The sequence below is a fragment of the Podarcis muralis genome, chromosome 8 (assembly GCF_964188315.1).
Source record: "Podarcis muralis chromosome 8, rPodMur119.hap1.1, whole genome shotgun sequence".
Classification (NCBI taxonomy): domain Eukaryota; kingdom Metazoa; phylum Chordata; class Lepidosauria; order Squamata; family Lacertidae; genus Podarcis; species Podarcis muralis.
In genome coordinates this window covers 42246227-42261777 of record NC_135662.1, presented here as the reverse complement: position 1 = coordinate 42261777, position 15551 = coordinate 42246227, and the positions used below count along the sequence as shown (strand labels likewise).

Genomic DNA, 15551 nt, shown 5'->3' with positions numbered 1-15551 from the left:
AGGCTGTGAGGCAGCTGTTCTCAGACTACTTTTTCTGACACAGCTGTACAGAAGCATTTGGGAAGGAAGCTTGCTAAGAAGTTCTGCTATCCAGCAGATGTTCCCATTGACCTGTAAAGCTGCCTAACTACAAACTCTGTTGTTCTGAAAGGAGCTTTTTTTTGGAGGGGACACAAGTAACTGTATCTGGGGTGGTGCTCTAGCAAGGGGGACATTGTCCCCTGCTGGAGGAACCATAATCCCCAGATTCTCAGAGTTCATTTTTAAATCATAGATCTCTAGCATCTGTAGAACCTGAAATCTGAGGCAGTATGCACTGGGCCACTCCATTCTTACTTCCCCCAGCCTGGTAACATTCCTGCAGACACCTATGCAAATAGCCAAAACTTTCGGGATCTGTTCCTCTGGCATATTACAAATCTGCTCTTCCTTTTCTCCAAGCAGGAAGCAAATAAACTTCCTGAATCGCATTTGTCTCCTAGCTGGCCTCGCCCAGCCCAGCCTGCTGCATGTTGTTTGATTGTGACTTCAGCCTGCCTCCTTAAGTGAATGTAGTTTTACAGTTTTATTTTTCTCTTTGGCGTTAGGCTGCCATCAGCGTAAGCCACATGACTTCTGTGAACAACTCGGCCTCAGGGATGGGGAATGGAAATGCATCGTCAAGCTTAGGTGTGGCAGGAGGCGCTGTGGTTTCTGGCTCTTCTGCATTTGGACAGCGTAACACCACAACCATCGAAAGGCGCTGGGAGGAGGCCCGTACCTCTCATGCACATCATGAAGGCATGGATTTTGGAGGGGGCTCAACCATAGCAGGAGCAAGAGGAGGAGGAGGGGGAGACATGGCAGCACAGAAAATCCTGACAATGGATAGCAGATACATGGAACATGCTGGAGCCGTGAATGAAGAATTCTTAAGGAGCTACTTCACTGAAGTAAGATTTCCACTTTTGTGAGATGCTTCCTCTCTTGGTTGACTTCCCCTTCCCCTGTTTTCTTTAATTCTGGGACCTTTGTATTTTCCACTCCTTAGTTTATTAGGACTGGTTTGGGCATCTCTCACATGCAGTGTTGTGGGTTTCCTGGAAAATGTGAATATTTCCCTATGCAAATTATCACCATTTCCCTAACATTCTCCGGATTTTTCCCAATGTCCTCAAAAGTGATCTAATATAGCACATTTATTTTACTTGTGTTCATTAAACAAATCTAAACACTTTGAAGACTGCCATGCTTACCTTTAATTTGCAATGGGCATTCATTCATTGTTACTAAGGAACATATGAAAAGGGGGAGATTTCTATAGAAAAATAAAGCACTGGGGGAAAGAAATTCTGCCCTTCTGCAGTCTCTGATAGAGTTAAGCCAAAAATGCCACCACTTCTATTACCCAGAAGTGGGATGGCATTGTCATCAATTTCTAAGGAGGGGGAAATTGCATATTTTCCCCTGGGGCATGGAGCTTGCAAGCAGTGTCATAGCTGTCTTTCTCCCATTACCCTTTCCTTTCCAAAAGTAATGAGAGCTACCACTATGTGGGCAAACTACAATTTTAAAAAGGAGAGTGGAGGTGGGGAAGAGAAGATGCAGACATTCAGCTGTCACGTTTCTCCCGTAAATGCCCATCCCTGAAAATATGAAGCATTTTATGCCTGGCTCTCTCACCTGCGAAATGGGTGGGTTTCTCTTTGTTAAGAACATAGGAAGAGCCTGCTGGATCAGACCCCATCTAATCTAGGATCCTGTTCTTACAGTGGCCAACCAGATACCTATGGGAAGCTTACCAGCAGGGCGTTGGATAGTTTTATCTTCCACAAATTTATCTAATCTTTTAAAGCCACCCATGTTGGTAGCCATCTCAGCCTCTTGTGGGAACAGATTCCAATGTTTGGCTGTGCACTGTGAGGAACAGTTCTTCCTTTGTCTGTCTTGACTCTTTTGATGTCCAGATGCAACAGGGGTCCATGAGTTCTAGGAATGAGAAAAGGGGCTAAACTTTTCACTATTCCCTTTCTCCATGCCCTGCATAATCGTATACACTTCTGTCATGTTGCCTTTTCACTAAGCTAAGAGGCCCCAAACCACTGCCTTCTGCCAGAAGGAGTTTGTGTCACACCCAACCAAGCTGACTGCTGTTTTAATTAAAGAAAATTATATCTTCCGAAACACAAGCGCTCACAGTTCTTGTTTTTCCACATTTTTAGAAAGCTGATGCTTTTGCCGACGAGGATGAAGGGCACCTCGCAAAAGACTGCCTACTCGTTTACTCTCAGGAGGAAGAAAGAGATTCTCCCCATGGTTCTGTCGGCTGCTGCAGTTTCATTGAGGGTGACTTCGATGAGCATTACCTGGATGACCTGGGAGATAAATTTAAGACTCTGGCTGAGATCTGCATGGGCAAACGCATTGGCATGGAAGCTGGACTACACACCTCTCAAGGCCTGAAAGACCCAACTCCTACTCTTACAGCAAGTGAATCTGATGTGCAGTACTTGCATCAGCAGAATGCAGAGCACACCTATACTTCAGGCTCTGGCAACCAAATACCTGACGCCACAAAAGGCTTTGGTTCAGAAATGGTGGCCGAGGAGACCGTAACTGAGACTACCTTTGAATCTACACCTGGCTTGCAGCAAGTTAGGCGTATACCCAACCCTCTGGTTAGCAGCAGCAGCAGCAGCAATGTTGTCGTGACAGAAACATCTTATGGGGCAATACCCCCTCCAGTAATCTTTGACCCCCAGTTTAAAGAGAATGTGGTAGTGACAGAGAGAGTGCTTGCTCCAGGTTCTAACTTGCAGGATGTGTTAGAAATGCCTTCTGGAGTCTTTCCAGACCTTACAGATTCAAACTACGTTGTTGTAAGGGAAAGGGAGAGGGTCCTTGTACCTAGTTCTGAGCTAAAGGGTTCCTTGAGCATCCCCAATTTAGCAGGAGGACAGAATGTGGTAGTGACCGAGAGGGTGGTTACACCCACCCCTGGCATGTGGGGCACATCAGAGCAAGCCACCTACCCTGAGAGTGATAGACAGGGACAAATCTTGATCGCAGATGCTTTCTTTAACCAAGGCAGCACACAGGAAGCACCTCCCCCTGGTTCTACCCTGAGCAAGTCCTCAAGGGTTAAATACAGCACTGTGCAGTACACACGCTCATAGATGGTATGCTTTCATCTATAAGTTTTTATTTACATTTAACAGTGATAGGGATTAGTGGTTTGTTTTCTCAGGGGCTAAATGAATTGCTTTCCTTTCCTTGCAGTAGTTTCTGTACGAGAAAACTCACACAAAGCCCAGAGAAGAGATACCGAGATTAAGGATGCAGTCCTAAACACACTTTTCTAGGAAGTATGCCCCACTGAATACAGTAGGCCCTCTGAGTATAAGATTCATAGCATTGCAGTGTAAAAGAACTTGGCTTGGAGCAACAAGGAACTACTCCAGCTGCATAGCCAGAAAGAATGTTGCTAACATCCTGAGCCTCTGTATTCTAGGACCTGGATGGCAGTCCAGCTGGTTTAGTTGGTTATCGGCAAACTTTAACTAGCTGTGTGATCCTAAATGCCTTGCTTCAAGATTAAGTCGCTCTTGCATTTGTTCCCTTGTGCATTTAGCAATGCCCAATTAGCAAAGTATTAACTTAGTCATATTGACTTCAAAGTTAAGTTGTCAAACAGTGCAATCCTAAATGTATTTACTCAAAAGTAAGTCAGGTTGCACACAGAGGGGGTTACTCACTGGCGGATGTGGTTAGAATTGCAGCTTTAAATGTACAATACAGCTGGGATGGCTTGTTGCTCGGGCTATTTAATATCAACAGGAAATACGTATGTTCTCTAGAAGAGTAGGTATTTCACTTCATTTTTAAGGTGCTTTTCAAAATAATGTCCTTCTACATGAAAAAAAAGCAAAGATGAGTGTAAAAAGAGGTGGAGTGAAAACAAGAATGCAGTCTAATTTTCCTTCCTACACTTAGCAGACATTGTGCTCCTTTTGCAACATGTAGGCTAAGCATAGGTTTAGCCCAGGTTGCAGCTGCTGGACAGTACAAAAATGTAACTTAAAACCAGAAGCACTTGTGCTCGTCTGACATCTCTGAATCAGGATCCTTAAGAGTTCTGATGTATTCATTCAACTCCACCAGCCACAAGGGCTGTCCCATTCATTTCAGTGGAGGCAGCTGATCCTTTCACATATTCAGTGATTGGCTTCATCCATTGAAATGAATGGAACCCACCCATGCAGGATGGGTGCTTTTTCAAATGCCGCAATTGTGCAGTAAGTAATTTTGTGTATATCTGTATAGTACAGTCCAGTCAATGTGGTGTAGCAGAGAGAGTATTGGGCTTGGACCAAGGAGGACCCAGGTTCACACCCCTTCCCCACTCACCCATAAAACCCACTTAGTGCCTTATATTATATATATATATGTATCTTACATTTTCTCAGGCCCTTTGGCTAAAAGCAATAAATAGGATTGGGTGTACTGCCACTGAACTAGGTTGCATGCACACCATACATTTAAAGCACAACACACACCCTCAAAGAATCCTAGTAACTGTAGTTTGTCTCTCACAAAGTTACAATTCCCAGCATTAACAACAAATAGTTCCTAGGATTCTTGGCAGGGGAGTGTGCTATAAATGTATGTTGCCCTAGTCCCTTTTTCCTTCATCTTTTATTCTGTACATATCTATTTTATAATTCAAAGAAAAGCAAAAATGAATGGGATGAAAATGTATATAATGGTAAATGTATTTTAATCTTTTTGGACAAGATAAACTTACATTTAAGGAACATTTTATATGACAGAAATACTGCTTATTTTAAGCTTTCCTTTGGTTTTAATCCACAGTTTCACGTGTGGAGAGTTGTATCTAATGAACTGAGATTTAAGACTGCACTGGTAGCTGTCGCAGAGTTTACAGTTAATTCCCATGTACCTTTCCATTTGGAATGGGAGTATAGCCTGTTCATTTTCAAGGGTTAATCGTGGAATTTGCAGATCTCGAGCTTTGCAATATCTTTTTATTTTAGATAACAAGCTGTGGTTTTGCACTGATCTTTAGTTTGAGGTGTCGATGGATTACATTATGTATTTTTGTGGAATTTCAAATAAAAGGGGGAAATTATAATTGCACTGCTCAGTTATTTTAACTGGTTAAAAATGCACTCTATCTAACCACTCAGACAGCCGTAACTATTACTGAGGACAGTTCACCAAAGGTTAGTAGTCAACTGCTGAGAGTAATGTAATAACATGCAACCAGATTCTATGCATGTCAGAAATTAGTGCCACTGAGTTCCATCAGACTTGCTCCCAGGATTGCTGCCTTAGGAAGAATTTGTTGCTGTCTGATAGATTTGCAAATTAACGATACACAAGGGAGAAATAAATTTTCTGTTGAGAAACTAAATTGAACGTTTAGCCAATTATTGATTAAAGTGTTGAGACGTGGGTCTAGTTCTCAGCTGGTATGATAAGCCTGTGACTGAGAAAGTGTGCACAAATTTCACATTATCAGTGTAATTCAATACATTTTTGGTTCAACAGGAGTCCTGCTTTCCTCAGTGGGGTTTACTAGGTTAGATTACTACAATGCATTATATGTATATCTGCCTCTGAAAACAGTTCAGGAACTGCAGCTGGTGCAGAATTCGGCAGCCAAGTTGCTCACTGGGACGACATAGTTTGAGCATATTCAGCTGATCCTAAACCAATTGCATTGGCTGCCAATTAGTTTCTGGGCTCAATTTGAAGTGCTGCTTTTTACCTATAAAGCCTTAAATGGCACAGGACTGCAATGCCTGAAGGACTCCCTCCCCCCCATGAGAGGTCTGAAGGGTGGCAACACAAGAACAGGCCTTTTCTGCAGTGGCTCCCCATTGGTAGAATGGTCTCCCTAAGAAGTCTTGCCTGGTGCCTTCATTACATATCTTTTGGCGCCAGGCAAAAACATGTATTTTTAACTAGGCCTTCAGCTGATTGTCTTTTAATTGTGTTTATGGCAGGGGAATTACTGGTTTGTTTTGCTTTTGCTTTATTATGTATTTTCTGTTTTCATTTTGTATTTTTATGTTGTGACCCACCCTGTAATCATTGGATGAAGGCTGGTATAAAAGTTTAATAAATATTTATAATAATACCTGAGAGCAAGCCCAGTTGAACTTATAGGAGCTTATTTCTGAATTAACATGCACAGTTAATACATTTCTTGTCACAGGCAGACACTTTCCACGTCATATTTTGTCACATCACTGAGAACTAGGCAGGACTAACAATGATCAGATCAGCATAAACTCCATATGGATTATGAGTCTCAGGCATACTAAACACATCTAGCATTCAAGAGCCTTCTATCTGAAAGCATCCCTAGGGGGCAAGGGTTGCATGTCAGGTAGAGCCACCCAGAGTTGCATACAGCCCTCAAATACGTTTCCTAGGATGCCTCTTAGTCAAGCAGTAGTAGAGCAACAGCTTTCAGCTCTCAGGGTTTGGTTGCTTGTTTTTCTAGCTGGAGATAAAATAAATTAGGCCAAAGTCAAGTAGTAAGCCTCATTCACCAAAGTTCCTTGGTCTCAATACAAATCTCTGTCACATCACCATCCTTCCTAGTTTGCACCACTAGATGGCACAATTACCATGCTTGCTGGAGTTACTATGGAGGATACTAGAGGCGGACTTGTGCCTAAAAGCCTACGCAATCTGCAGCACACAGCTACATGTAAGGAATGCCCTGTTTTTGAAAGTGACTAAAACTAACACTGTCAGTATGTTCAGCCTAGGTTTGCAACAGCAACCTTTAGCAGGGAGGCAGAATAAGAAACAGGAGCTGTTCCACTGTGAAAGATAACAAAAGCAAAAAGTTGAAGCAAATAATGCATAATAATTTCATTTGCCAGAAGGTGGAAGAAGCGATCCTCACCAACAGGGAGGAACTGATTGACGAAGTGGAAATACTGGGAAGCTTGGGAGGAAGTGATCATGTCCTCCTGGGTTGTATGATACATTGGCAAGGGAAAGCTTAATATAGTCAGATATGCACTCTGGACTTTAAGAAGGCCGGTTTAAAAAGCTGAGGACACTACTGGGTGAGATCTCAAGGTCAGAAATAGTCAAAGAGAAAGGGGTCCAAGATGGATGGGAGTGTGAAATATTGAAGGCACAGACAATTCCAATTAAAGCAATGTGGGAAGCATCTAAGGAAACAGCATAAGGAGCTTACAGGTGAGCTGAGATTTAAGAAGGGCATGTATAGAAATGGAAGAAAGGGGAACTCACAGAGGAGGCATATACACGAGTAGCCAACAGTTGCAGGGAGAAGGTCAGGTGGGCCAAAGCTCAGAATGAGCTCAGGCTTGCAAGAGAGCTTAAGGCAAGAACAAACTAGTAGTAGATTTTCTACATGGAGAAGACAGCAAAATGCTATTGGATGACAGGGGAAAGGCAGAACTGCTTGACACCTACTTTGCCTCAGACTTCACTCATTAGGAAAGCAGCGTCCAACCTGGTGATAACAGAATAAATGGTGCAAGGAGGGAGCTGCAGCCCAAGATAGGAAAAGAGGTGGTAAGGGAACAACTAGTTACAGTGGTACCTCTAGATACGAACAGGATCCGTTCCGGAGCCCCGTTCGCATCTAGAGGTAAATGCAACTAGCGACGGCACGTCTGTGCGCGCATCGCTTTTCGCTGCTTCTGCACACACGCGTGACGTCATTTTGAGCGTCTGCGCAAGCGGCGCAACCCAGAAGTAACACGCTCCGTTACTTCCAGGTTGCCGAGGAGCACAACTCGAGCGTGCTCAACTTGAAGCGTATTTAACCTGAGGTATGATTGTACTTTAAATGAATTCAGATCTCCAGGGCCTGATGAGCTGCACCCAAGGGTACTAAAGGAGCTTGCAAATATAATCTCAGAGCCTCTGTCTATAATCTTTGAGAACTACTGAAGAGCAGGTGAAGTCCCTGCACGCTGGGGGGGGGGGGGAAATGTCCTCATTTTCAAAAGGGCAAGGGGATGAGACACAGGTAAATTACAAGTGAGCTTGATGTTGACAGGTAATTAAACTGTCTGTGCACACTTAGAAAAGGATTCTGTGATTACTATGTCCATCATGGGTTTCTCAAAAACAAGTCATGCCAAACAAATCTCAATTCTTTTTCTGATAAGAGTTACAAGCTTGGTGGATCAGGGTAATGCTATGGATGGTAGTGTATCTCAATTTCAGTAAGACTTTTGACAATGTCTTTCATTATATTCTTGCGGAAAAGCTGGCAAAATGTGGACTGGACAAAATAACTGTTAGGTAGATTTGTAGTTGATTGACTGACTGACCCCAAAGAGTGCTCACTAATGGTTCCTCATCATCTTGGAAAAAAGTGACAAATGGGATGCCATAGGGTTCTGTCCTGGGCCCATTGTTCAACATCTTAAAAATGACTTAGAAGAAGGAATTGAAGAGGTGCTTCATCAAATTTGCAGATGATACCAAGCTAATACCACAGAAGACAGAATCATGATTCAATATGACCTTAAATTGGAGAAATGGGCCAAAAGTAGCAAAATGAATTTCAATAGGGACAAATGTAACTTTCTGCATTTAGGCAGGAATAACCAGCTGTGCCAAAATAAGATGGGGGACATCTGGTTTGCCAGTAGTACACATAAAAAAGATCTAGGGGTCTTAGGAGACCACAAGTTTAATATGAGTCAACAGTGTGATGCAGCAGCAAAAAAACCTAATGCTATTCTAAGCTGCATCAACAGAAGTACAGTGTCCATGTCGAGGAAATTAATAGTCTCGCTTTATTCTGCCTTGATCAGAGCACACCTGGAATACTGTGTCCAGTTCTGGGCACCACAATTAAAGAAGAATATTGACAGGCTGGAACTTGTGCAGAGGAGGGCAACCAAGATGATCAAGGGTCTGGAAACCAAGCCTTATGAGGAACGGTTGAGTGAGGAAGGTATGTTTGGCCTGGAAAACAGGAGACTGAGAGGAGATAAGATGGCCACCTTCAAGCTTGTTTTCTCCTGCTCCGGAGGGTAGGACCTGAATCAATGGCTTCAAGTTACAAGAAAGGAGAGTCTGACTATATATTCAGGAAGGCCTTTTGACAGTAAAAGGTGGAATGAACAGTGGAATGAACTCCCTTGGAAGGTGGTGGACTCTCCTTCCTTGGAGGTTTTTAAGCAGAGGTTGGATAGCCATCTGTCATATATGATCTAGTAGTTGAGATTCCTGCATTGCAGGATGTCAGACTATATGATGCTTGGTGTACCTTCGAACTCTACAATTCTAGGATTCTAACATGAGCCTGCTCTGGAAACATCTTTTGTACTTAGAGTGGACAGTGGGGCAAGAGGTTCAAGAGCACCAAGGTAGTGGCATGATGCCTACATGCTGATACATCCATCTTTCTGAATGCTGAGATTTGATCCAGTGACATATTCGCTGTACATGAGCTAACAGCAAGTTGGGGCTGCGAACAAGGCTAATGTAATTTAAGGCAGCATTAATAGAATCATAGTTTCCAAGTCACGAGAAGTTATTGTTCCACTTTATTCCACACTAGGCAGACCTTATATGGAATCCTGTGCCCTGTTTCAGGTGCCGTACTTTTAAGACGACAGATTGGGAATGTGGAGGCATTTATAATCCTGTCCTTTATCCAAAAAAGTACCCAGAGCAACTTATAAAAACTTTTCCAATATGGCACTTGCCTCAGGCACACAATTAAAGAAGACATGGAAAACAAGTAAAGAGGAATTGGAGGGGGGGGAGCAAGCTCAAACACATGTTATTTAAGTTACTGTACAGTTCTTATAACTAAAGGTGGGCAAATCTGTCAATTTTGGTTTCTTTCAGTTACCAGTACTTTTTTTCCAATCTTAAGTTCGGTTCTCCATATTTCTGCAAGAGGGAGAATGACTAGCCACTCCCAGGCTCTGTTCAGTCCTTCTGGTGTTCTTCCTTCCAAAATTCCCTTTCTTCCTCTCTCCCACTCACCATTTCCCTATTGTAAGTCATGGGGTGGACTAATCTATTCTTGGCCCAGAGCATTCTGGAACCCTGGTCTTACTGAAAGAATGGCTCTGCTGTCAACATTATGCACATTTCAGATTTAAACATGCTAATAGACCATGTGCAACCCCACAAGCTCCAGGCAGGCAGCAAGTACTGTATAACAACATGCATAGAGGTTATAAGACCAAATAGTTTAACCATCCCTTTTTATATTAAAAAAAAAGGGGGGGGAGAGAAAAGCATTTTATGTAACAGTCCTTAGGGCAATGAATAGAGAAGTCATGCTGACTGCCAGAAAAATTAATCTATCCCAGTAGGGAAGTGAGAAATGTTTATTAGAGGTGGGGGGGGGACTGCAAACAGCAAATGAAATTTATAATTACTCAAAGGTACTGACTGCCAATCTAATTCAATTTATGATCTGTTAATCTTATTTGGCTGGCACTTAGGAACAGGCTTACGGATTGAAGCCGGCAAGGCGGATTTTATTTATTTATTTATTTATACATACACAGTCCCTGCAAATAAGCCAATTTCACAAGCATTTTACCTGACCGAGCATCGGTTACACATCTCCGTCCCAGAACTCACACTCTGTACATGTGGTGCAACATGGGAGCAAGGTTCAAGCTCGCTCATACATGCGCTCCACTGAGCAGTAACCGTCACATACGATCAAAGCATCCATATATAATCCATATACGATTCTGTCCACCGCAAAAAGAAAGGGTAGGAGGGATAATGCACACCATGTGCAGATAAGCCTGCCCAAGCCTTAAGATCAGCATTTGAGACCCTGCTACTGGTCTACTAGTGAGAGCTGTTAGGTTGGCGAGTTCCAGAGACAAAGCCATTTCTGTGGTTGGTCCAACCTCTGAAATACCTTGCACATGTCTACTCCCCTGGTTGCTGTCTTCAAGGAGATCCTTAAAGATGTTTTTAGATGATTGACTGAGTTTATTTCTATGCAGCCTTTCCACAGTGACTTCTGCCCGAAGCAGCTTACCACAAACACCCACTTATCATTACATTCAGAACATGGGGTCTATGGAGGCTGCAGTAGAAAGCAGTTTACAGAACGTAACAATAAATCCAAAGGCAATTTGGCAAACATAGAACAAATTCGGTATTATAAAATAAAAATTACCCGGTACTCCCTTCTTGGTTTTGCAAATCAAAATGAAAATAAAAACGCCAACCTCTCACCTCCAATGACTGTAATCCTTTTATAAAGGGGGGGGAGCGCAAGTGTGTTGCCTTCTGTAGCTAAGCTAGTTTGATCGCTTCTCAGAAGTTTAATGTTTTCAAACCAAGGTTGGGGGGGGCACAATAAAGTGCATGTAGATCGGGCACAGAAAAGCCAGTAAGAATTGGCATTCAGTATGGTTGAGGGGGCAGCACAAGAGCAAGTAAGGAGTAGGGAAGGAAAGATAAGAAAGGTGTAGCCTCAGCAATGAACAAAGCATGGTCCAAGAGAAGAAGAAGAAGAGTTTGGATTTGATATCCTGCCTTTCACTTCCTTTAAGGAGTCTCAAAGCGGCTAACATTCTCCTTTCCCTTCCTCCCCCACAACAAACACTCTGTGAGGTGAGTGGGGCTGAGAGACTTCAAAGAAGTGTGACTGGCCCAAGGTCACCCAGCAGCTGCATGTGGAGGAGCGGAGACGCAAACCCGGTTCCCCAGATTACGAGACTACCGCTCTTATCCACTACACCACACTGGCTCTCAGAGAGGGTAGGTTGGAGCCAACTACAACTCCCATCATCCCTGACCACTGGTCCTGTTAGCTAGGGATAATGGGAGTTGTAGTCCCAAAACATCTGGACTACCGAGTTTGCCTATGCCTGGTTTAGACAATGTAGATTGCACCTTTTCACACAGAAGGAAGAGGAATAACCACATGTAGGAATAAGGACAGCTGAATCTTCACAATGTGGAATGTGTTGGAGACATTCTCTACAGTCTCATATTTGCTGCTCTTTCCCTCTTTTTAATGGCTACACATGAGTAGACAAAATGGTGTCCTCCAGGCATTTGTTGGACTACAGCTCCCATCAGCCCCTGGGATCATAGTCAATGGCTGAGGATGATGGGAGTTGTTGTCCAGCCAATGGCTATCTCTGGGCTACATTGTGATCTAGAATGGATTTGATCATTTCTTAGCTTTCTGGCTCAGTTTGGAAGTTTACTTTTGGGTAAAGGGAAAAGGCTTTATGAGCTTTAGGACCAATTCAAAAAGCTACGACCAAGCTTTTTAGAAAAGCTTGTGAAAAGTCAAAATCTTTAATTGGCATTTGAGGGAAAACACATTTCTCAGATGTTTCCTGCCTCTATATTCATGTTCGTGAATGCTTTTCCTCATTAGCTTTGCTACTCGTAAATCTCAGCTCCACAACAGCAACATGCGCGTTGCCAAATGTACACATCTGTCTTAATGAGGAATACCTGAAAGGAACAGCTTGACATACTACTAATCAAATTATGAGTGACAGTCCTTCAGTTAAGGGACTTAAGTGTCACACCTCAGAAAAGTTAGTATCTGTCTTTCTCTCCCCCCAGCCACCCTCCCAGGGCCCAGCCACACTTTGCTTGTGGTTTTCTGTTTGCCCTGCCACTTTCCCTGGAAAAGCTTTTGGGGCGGAGCTCATGAGACTTCAACACCATAACATGCAGAAATTCAACAGGTGAAGTTTCCCCCAGGAATTCTATCCTCATTTGGGCCACTGAGTCCAGAAACTGCCGCTATATCTTGCTCAAATTGCCAGTGGTATGCAATAAAGACCAATAGCTTTAGAGCAATGTAGGGCAGAGAAATATTTGAGAGAAGGGTTTAAGGAGATCAACAGGGTGATTAGTCAGTGACTGGCATTCTTAAATTAATTTTAGAAAAAGACTTCTGACTTACCAGAAGACCACATTAAGATGAATCCAAATAGCTATCACGGGTGTAACTACTGAAGGTACACTGTTCAGATATTACACGGAACATGTGTACTCTTCAGACTTTTTCACATATTACATTATAAATGGGGAGCGGGGTCCATCCTGTTGTTCCTGCCCCTGCACATGTATGGCATATCCTGTGAAACAGCTTACGTACAATAAAAGTATATGCAAGTAGGCAATGTACACAAGGGATCAGGGAGCCTTTAATAGATAGAATCCCCTTTTGCACATCCAAAAGCCTACATGTCTACAGTTTATATGCATCTTGTATCTTTCACATTATGTGAATGCAAGTAGGGGCAGAAGTGGGCCTTCCTGCTATGATTTCACTCTGTCCTGCCGTGCCCCCTGCATAATATGTGAACACAGCATGTGAAGAATCCTTCTGTATACACGTCTGTTTACTTGTATATACATTCTCACTGGTTAAATGTGCATGCGTTCACTTTGTTTGTTTGTACATGCAAGCCACTTCATTTTGGCATGTTGTTGTAAATATCCGAGCCACTAACAAGTGACAGAGGGCAGCAAAAAGGCATGCAGGAATTGCTACAAGGCATGAATATTCCATAATATAGGTTGAACAAATTGCTACTATCTCTATGATGAGTTCCACCATTCACCAGACAGATGTGTGTACAGTATGTGTGTTAACACATAGTCACCAGTCTGAATTGATTTGGGTTTGCTTACAGTTTGGGTTCGGGACGCGGGTGGCGCTGTGGGTTAAACCACAGAGCCTAGGACTTGCCGATCAGAAGGTCGGCGATTCGAATCGGCGGTTCGACAGGGTGAGCTCCTGTTGCTCGGTCCCTGCTCCTGCCAACCTAGCAGTTCAAAAGAACGTCAAAGTGCAAGGAGATAAATAGGTACCGCTCCGGCAGGAAGGTAAACGGTGTTTCTGTGCACTGCTCTAGTTCGCCAGAAGTGGCTTAGTCATGCTGGCCACATGACCCGGAAGCTGTATGCCGGCTCCCTCGGCCAATAAAGCGAGATGAGCACTGCAACCCCAGAGTCGGTCATGACTGGACCTAATGGTCGGGGGTCCCTTTACCTTTACCTTACAGTTTGGGTATGAGTACACACACATACACATTATTTCGACCACTTGTACAGGTTATACATACAACATGATATAGCTTGTTCTCAGCTATGCTTTATGAGAATGAACACTGAGAACAAGACATTATCATACAGCCGAGTGTAATCTATCAGAACATTCTCTTGCACACACAGCAAATTGTGTCAATGGCTTTTAATGTGGCTCAGTATTTTTCAGCTGAACAGCATTATTTACACAAGGTCTAAAGACGCATCAAGATAAACTGCAGAACTCTGAAGTGCTAGCAAATAAGGCAGCCATTTCCACGTTGCTATTTGTAGTGGTTTTAAGCACCAGAACAGGGCCTGAGACAGATCCATTGACTAAGCAGTTTATGATCTTAGCAAGAAGCACAAACAAGCAAAGTACAAGTCTCAACACACCAAAGCCCAAATTCACTATCCATTTAAGCAGTGCATTAAGATGACTGCAGTCCAGCACAGCATACTTCTGTTAAAGAACCAGCACCAGCTGTTAATGATACAATCACTAAGTAGTACCAAGGCTACAATCCTGTGCATGCTTCCTTGCGAGTAGACCCCTTTGAATTAAGGACTTACTCCTAACTTAGGTTTACACATAAGCAAATATGCATAAGTTGAGGCTGCACACAGGGGAACCAGGTGAAAGGGAGAACAGAGCTGCCGCACCTTTAATTGTTTATTCATTTCATTTCATTTTTCCACTGCCTCTCATGTAGCTCATCACACACCAGCTGAAATTCCCTCTTGTACACAACTAACAATGGGGCAGAAACCCTGTTTGCTTTTTTCATCATAATCTAAATTTGACATTTGAATCTCAGGGCAGAAAATCCTTGATAAATAAACCTATACATGTGACTTGTGCCACATTCATTTTTATCCCGTGTTTCAAAGGGCCATGCCTGGAAAGAGTGGATAAGCCCAGAGTCTCTTTGAAGCTGATGCATCCTGATGTTGATTGACAGCACAATCCTACCATACTTGGCTAAGTGGGTACAGTACTACAGCCTTCGAGGGTCTGATACCTTATTTACTTTGAGAGCAACTTAAATCCTCAAAATAAAAATACAAAGTATATATAAGAAGCATAACTATGTTGCAACAAAACATGATGGAAACCTTACTTTGGGGGATGTCAGGTACAAAAAAGAACCTGTCTCCAAGATCTTTCATAGATGTGTAGAAGAGGGAATTTTAGCAAGTGTAGCTTATGCTATTTCTCCAGTCTGCTACAGGAGTCTTACTATCGTCATCTTAGAAACTATTCATACAAAATAATACCTTTGGAAATCAACTGCAATGAGAAAATGGCCAATAGGCTTACTTGTGGGGTGGGGGAGAGATAGGAGATTTAACTACATAGCAACAGCAAAACAGCTTTGATGCAAACAAGAGAATTAGCCAAAAGAAAAGGAAAAGAATTCATTTCAAGAACAAAACTTACTTCTAGGGAGGTCCTGTTATTAGAATTTTTTACTTTAACTAGCAGCGGG

General features: G+C 42.9%; 1 protein-coding gene across 1 annotated transcript in view; it reads left to right on the top strand.

Annotated features, from left to right (window-relative positions):
• LOC114600658 (desmoglein-2-like) overlaps positions 1–5131 on the top strand; it is a 32553-nt gene extending 27422 nt beyond the window's left edge. Inside the window, exons 14-15 of the mRNA XM_028737103.2 lie at positions 588–932; positions 2202–5131. Coding sequence (XP_028592936.2) covers positions 588–932; positions 2202–3155 — 1299 coding nt within the window. The 3' untranslated portion in view covers positions 3156–5131. The remainder of the gene's footprint in view (positions 1–587; positions 933–2201) is intronic.
• The last annotated feature ends 10420 nt before the right edge of the window (positions 5132–15551 follow it).